Genomic DNA, 7,003 nt, shown 5'->3' with positions numbered 1-7,003 from the left:
ACCGATGTTCATTAATTTAAAAAAAGGTTGCGCACTATAGCTTTAACCAAAGAACATTCAAGGAATGTTCGGACTATTTACGAAACTCACATACATAAATATTAAAATGGCAAGAAAAATAAAGGGTGATTGTTATAATTCTTTTGAATGTGATATATTACCATTCCGAAGAAACAGGATTAGCCCATAGACGGGATTAGCCTTAGGGAAATCTGAGGAAATGTGTTGCTAAACATAATAAAATGTTGTGCAACAGGCTTTAATAGAAAGTGTTAATTTTGTTAGTGTGACCAGCCTACAAATTTCTTTGCTCTTTACTGTTAAAAAAAGTGTATTCTTATATATTCCAAACCTTATTTATTATATAGCCTAAATAATATAAAAGAAATTAACTTGCTGAATTTTTAATAATGTGTGTGTATAATTGTATTAGGACTACACTCTTTTTTGTTTCCATTTTTATAATGCTGTTGTTATTGGTTATTACACTTAATAAACATAGAATTTAAAAACGTCTGAATCCTGTTGATCCTGCTGTGGGTTCAACAAAACAGCACAACATTCATGTTGATAGGTAGATAGAACTGTCTGTCAACTGTGTGTGGCCTCACTCACGCTTTCCTCTGATTGGTCAGCCTCTGACTTGCCATTTTTCCTATTGGTCAATTAGCTATGCGACTACTCTCGACAGAACAGGAAGAGATGTTAACTGGCCGCCTGCCAGGTAAATATTCAACAGAAGATGCTAGCTATGCCCATGTCTGACACGACAAAAGGACAGCAACTCCTGAATAACTGGAGCAAAGATGAAACCACATGCTTTATCGGGGAAATTAAGGTATTTTACGATCACCAAGTGACTTGTTTTTACAGTTTAAAAAAAGAGAAGTTACAGGGCGCGGCCTGCTGTCATTAGCTTGCTAGCTTACCTCAGTGCTAACGTTATGATGTTAAGCGCTAATAACGGCATTATCTACAAGCTAAAGCGTCACTGGCCAACAGGCTGGCTGACTGCACTGGACGGGGCAGCAGCCTCTTGTAGTAACGTTACAAACGCCAAGAACAGTTAAGTGAAACACGTTAGGCAACAGTTCGTTTGTGTTGCTAGTGCTGAGGATAATGCTCAGAAAAGACCTGGGATTAGCTAGCTAGGTGTATGGTTAGTGTCAGGTATGGTTATGGGTTTCAGATTACATCTGAAATCAAGTGAATTGACTTGTTTAGCAAACGGGTGTAAGCCTGGTCATGCTGATAAAGATAAACACACAGCGTTATATTAAGATAGAAAATCGTGGTGATGAAAGCCCTACCAGTTCAATATGTAAACAAAGATAAAAGACAGTCAAGTCCCCTCAATAAGTTAACTACTGTTCTCTTTTCTCTTGTCATCCTCATCGTCTTGTTTAACATCAAGCAACACACACCACGTCACCATCCAAACAGAACCGAAAGTTATTTGATATAAATGTTTAATTTTAGAGGTGCAACGATGAATCGATTAGCTAGTTGTCAACTATTAAATTAATCGCCAACTATTTTGATAATCGATTAATCGTTTGAGTCATTTTTTTATTAAAAAAAATAAATAAGATTTCTCAGATTCCAGCTTGTTAAATGTGAATATCTTCTAGTTTCTTCTCTCCTTTGTGACAGTAAACTGAATATCTTTGAGTTTTGGACAAAACAAGACATTTGAGGACGTCATCTTAGGCTTTGGGAAACACTGATCCACATTTTTCACCATGTTTTGACATTTTTATAGATCAAACAACTAATTGATTAATCGAGAAAATAATCGACAGATTAATCGACTATGAAAATAATTGTTAGTTGCAGCCCTATTTAATTTGTTTTGCTTGCTTTGTGGATCACGTGTGCCTATAAGCGTCTCCAATGCCGAAACGGTCTTATTCATTTAGGTCATATTCAACAAGGCGTGTATTTTGTTGATCAGATCAGTAAGGTCAGATTTTCAGTTCAGTTTGGCGCGGTGAGCAGGATCAAATCTGCCAGACATCTTTGCTACAGACTACTATTTATTTCTAGTGCATCCATTTAGTTCTACTATGTTGTTTTGAACATGGATATACTGAAAGCAACATCATTAAATGTCTTGATAGTTAGTTTGTGTACCTGTGAAATGGTTAGTGATCAAGTAATGCTATTCTTGTGCAGTGCTTGCCAGACTCCCTAGCTAAATAGATATTTTATTCACTCTTAAGAAGCACAAGTAATCCAACAGTGACTGTTAAGATTTATGTTTCCCTCACCCCTGTCCCCCCTGTTAACGTTATGTCTGCAACGGTGATATAAACAGGTACTGTACTTCCCAAAACACTAGTTTTGTTGTTAATGTTGTGTTTGGTCTGATAGTGTCCTTTGGATGAGTCGATAACTTAAAAAAGCTCGGGAGCAGCTGTGGTAGCTAAATATGGAGAGGTAGTTGCTTTAGCTGACAGAATTACCCTCCTCGCTGTACCTAAGTCACAGCTTCTAAACCAAAACTGTAAACACTCAGGTTACAGGTACCTGTGATGAGTCACTGACAACGTGGATCTTTCTGGGATGGCAGCATACTCTGCCTTACAGGTATATCTGCCTTACAGGAATATCTGTGCTGTCATTCGTTCTGATGGACTGAATGACAGTTAGGTGGTAGTGTACATGTAGAGACAAACATTGTAATGCAGTAATTGTGCTTGTGATATAAAAATCGAAAACAAACCGCTTTAGTTCTTTGAAGTAAAGTTGAACACCCAAATGAGCATTTGCCTCCTGCTTAATTTGATATAGTCAACAAACAGACCCAACAGCCAGAATTGGATTAGCATCTGGCAGGTAGCTGGTGTCAAGTCCCCTGTGAGATCTAGATATTTTGTTAAATTACAGAATGTTCAATTTTAAGGTAATCATTTTGTGTCTTAAAAATATCTGTCAAAGAAAAGCAAATTTAAAAAACAAAATATACTGTAAGAGTGCACGGTTTGGCTACATGTCAGTGGTTTTACAGCCAACCTCATTTTAGATATGTGCGTGTGTGTGTAACAGTATTCAAGCTTTTGGGTCCTCCTAAGCATGTGCTGACTGGGATCACAGCGTACACTTGTAGCCACACGTATTCAGCTCTTACAAATGTTGGGTACTATGCAAAGGTTTTTAAACCTCAAACAACAATTTAATATTAATATAGTTAATATTATATAATAATATTTAATAGTTATATGCTTTTTTTTTTACCATATGCAAAATTGCTTGACATAATAAATATACTGTTCCATTTTGATTATTTCCCCATGTCTTTTTAGGTGTATGCCTTGCATCTACCACCATTTTGATTTAGAAATGAATTGAAAAGTTTTCTGTCTCCTTCTGTCGTATGCGTGTGCTGCACCCATTGGTGCATTAAACTGCTTCAAAGACATGTTCTTGTAAACTTTTTCTCTTTGGCTTTCTTTGCCGCGGTGCTAATGTCTTCTTTTGTTGCGGTGCCATGGACGGTTATCTGACATTTGATTTGATTTTAGTTTTAGGTATCAGACTGAGAGCCTGTAGCCATGGATGGGCATTCTCCCAAAAACAATGAAAGCACTTTTCCCAGCTTCGTGGACCTGGATGACTTTCTTAACAAGCACGACTCGAACTTCATCTGGCTCCTCGTCGGTGAGTGGGGAAAAAAAATCTACAGATCAATGGATATTTTTTGTGTGACATGTAAAGTGCAGACCTGTCAGCAGCACTGGATCAAATTGTATTTTAGTGGCTTAGCAGTTTCATGGAAGATGTGCCATCACTTCCTTTGGTCTATATTATTGTGCAACATTTTTACTACTTTGATTTTTCACCTTATTTATTAAATATAGTTTGGTAATGTGCTTTCCTGCCAGGTACACATATTGACTATTCTGAGGAGTGATAATATTATTTCAGTCTTAATGACTTTAAATGAGTGTCTCACATAATTTACCTTCTTTGGCCTTCATGCTCATTATCTAAGACATAATTCAATATCAAGGGTGGTCAATAGTGGTTCATTTGGCAAGTAATAAGGACGATTATGATGATATGGTGGCATGAGAAATTCTCTCTGTCAGTTTATAATAGGTTCTGTTGACATATGTGCCCATGATGGTACATAAATTAAGTTGTTTTAGCAATGAGCTGCATCATATAAAGTATGATAAAAGTCTGTAATATTCCCCAATGTGTTTAAAATCTCATTTCAAGAAGGATTTTAATTAGTATTTGCTTTAAATGCTTTAATCCAGCTGACTGTGTTGTCTTCTTGTTTGTGATTTAATTCAATTCAAGTATGACAAATGACAGTTCCCACTTATTGTTCAGTCCAGGTGTAGCTCTCGGTAGAACAAAGATATGGGATGTCCCCCAGAATGAAGCTGCCGCTTTCTTTGTAACATCTTTGAGATGGAAAAAAAACTCTGTAGGGAAAAAGATATCAAAAGAACCTTAGGTGTATCGGTAAAACCCAGCTGTCAGCCCAGCTATGAAAGAATAAGTAGTTTACTACATTAATTCCATCTGCATTGCTTTTTACCTTTTTAAAGTGCTCATATTGTGCTTTTTGGCTTTTCCCCTTTCCTTTATAGTGTTATATATCTTTTTGTGCATGTTATAGGTTTACAAAGTGAAAAAGCCCAAAGTCCACCCCAAAGGGACTTACCATCTCCAACAGAAAACACTGTTCACAAACTGCTCCAAACAGCTCTATTGTAGTCCAGCCTTTACTTCCGCTACGAATGTGCGTCACTTTGTAACACACGTTATAATGCTCGCCTAGCTGCTAGCATGGCACGGCCTCATACTCTGCTTCTGACTAGCTAGCAGTACTTACTGCACATGTGTGACTCCCAACAAAGATGGAACAGAAGTGAGAGGTCTCACTCTGTAGCTAAAACAGAGAGCTCAACACACAGGGTGAAAAGAGGAGCTGCAGCAATGTGCAGTTCAACAAACATATGGTGTTTTCTGAAAATTAAACTACATAAAGCTATTCTGGTACAACCTCTAAATACAATTATGAACCTGAAAATGAGCATAATATGAGCACTTTAAAGAATAATAAACATATTTGCGGGTGGAGTTTATAACAGGTTTCCAAATGTATTGGACTGGTGTGACTACGACTGTAATGCTGCAGTCTTTTCCCTGTGCTAAGGGATCTTTGTCACGTCAGGAAAAGTAGCATCTGGCACGTTGTATTCAAAGGACCAATTACGGTTTGTTGACCTTATAAACAACAAGGTAATTCAGGCGAAACCAGCCTTAGGGATCATATTTAAAAGTAAAGGCCTACTTCACTGTCAGGTTCACAAACACCGCTAGTGTAAACAAACTATTCCAAGCATCAAAACTAACGTAGTTGTACTTTTTATTGTCTCATTGTATAATTCCTCGTATTAACAAATCTGACCATGTTGTGTTGTTGTATTTCAGCCACCATTCTGTCCTGTGGATGGATCATCTATTTAACTTATTACAACTCCCGCAACATTGGCCTCATCCTCACCCTCATCATCAACAGACTCTACAAAGATGGCTACATTCATATTGGTGTGTGTTCGTCAGGAACTCTATCACACAGTGATAGTGAGGAGGAACGCTGCCAGAGCTTTCAGTTCAAGGCGTTAACTCAGTCTGCTGAATATTTCATGATGAGCCGGCTTCTCTCAGTGATTATCGCCATAGAGTCGGAACAGCAAACTGCAACCAACGCCAGATTGAATTTCTCTACATAAGGGACACAGAACGTATTTCATAAAGCACCTCGAGGCCATAAATCCAAGTGTAACTCTCAGCCATTTCTTTGTGATTAGTTTCATCCAAAAAGATACCTTGTCAGAATCATCTGCTCTAAATACCGTACACTCCCAAAAATGAACCAAACAAGAAGCGATTCAGTGAATTAACAAATTCACAGTAGAGTGTGTTGACAGGAACCTGCAGCTAACTGGCTCTGAGTAAATGGGACGTGCGAGAACGATTACCAAAGCAGCATTCACATTTAATGAGGAAGGCATGGCTTAGTTAACGTCTCTTTGCCAACATGTGTCGCTACACAGTGAGCAGTCACCCTTGTGCCCGCTCATCTATTTTTAATTATTTCTTTCTTTTCTTTATTTTTTTTAATTTATTCAAGCTTAAGTTCTAAAGAGTTCATTTCTCTGTCCTAGGGGTGACATTTACACACACACAAAAAAACATGTAAGGGCACAAAAAGTAAACCAAAGAAGAGTAAGCCTTCACAACAAACGGCACAGTTTTCAATTTACCTTACAGACACAGTTTGTAATGTGTTAAGCAGGTTTAAACAGGCCTGAAGGCGCGTCTCAACGGCAGGCCTGAGTTGAGTCAAAATTCCTGCAGAGATTACAGGGAGATGCTGACCAAAACAAGCGTCACGTGGGAGGAACTGAGGCTCAGTACACGGGTGTTTTTTGAAAACAGGGTTTTTCCCTCCTTCATTCTAAAATAAAAAAAATAAATAAATTAAAATAAAATAAAAATCTTGTCTGCAGATGCCCTGTTTAAAAAGAAATCTCCATCAAATTAAAAAGGAAAAACACAATTAAAACGCTGCCAAATATTGCTAAGTGACAATAAGTATACAATTAGATCCTAATTAAGATCATTTTTTTCCTTGGTGAGAAGAGAGACAAGGTGATTTATTATCCCAGACTGTTTTTATTTATACCCGGGCTCACCCAACCATCTAATTACATCTTTTGTTTTAGTTAGCTGCTCTGTTGGCTTGAATTCACAGCACTGTGATCAAATCCAATCCGCTTTACACTTGCTTTTGGAAATTGTAATCATATAACTTTACTATAAATACTCTGCACTGTTATTTATGGAAATATAATACGTGCACTCTCTGTGTCTGACCCCCCCCCCCCACAGGCTCCTTCTCCTTCTCTGTGCTGTCAGGTAAAGTCATGTTCAGAGATGTCTACTACATCAACCAAGACATGTCTATCAGGTAACCTGA

At 37.7% G+C, this 7,003-nt stretch overlaps 1 protein-coding gene across 16 annotated transcripts in view; it reads left to right on the top strand.

The window, feature by feature from the left end:
* Positions 1-682: 682 nt before the first annotated feature.
* Positions 683-7,003, top strand: part of kiaa1109 (KIAA1109 ortholog) — a 93,561-nt gene continuing 87,240 nt past the window's right edge. For all 16 annotated transcript variants that reach the window (XM_035994659.1, XM_035994666.1, XM_031288648.2 and 13 more), the window contains exons 1-4: positions 683-838; positions 3,525-3,660; positions 5,452-5,568; positions 6,916-6,994. In XM_035994659.1, the coding sequence (XP_035850552.1) occupies positions 3,555-3,660; positions 5,452-5,568; positions 6,916-6,994 (302 nt within the window). In that variant the 5' untranslated portion in view covers positions 683-838; positions 3,525-3,554. The remainder of the gene's footprint in view (positions 839-3,524; positions 3,661-5,451; positions 5,569-6,915; positions 6,995-7,003) is intronic.

The sequence above is a fragment of the Sander lucioperca genome, chromosome 18, assembly GCF_008315115.2.
Source record: "Sander lucioperca isolate FBNREF2018 chromosome 18, SLUC_FBN_1.2, whole genome shotgun sequence".
NCBI classification, from domain to species: Eukaryota; Metazoa; Chordata; class Actinopteri; order Perciformes; family Percidae; genus Sander; species Sander lucioperca.
Note: the sequence above shows the minus strand (reverse complement) of the source record. Positions and strands in the feature narration are given on the sequence as shown.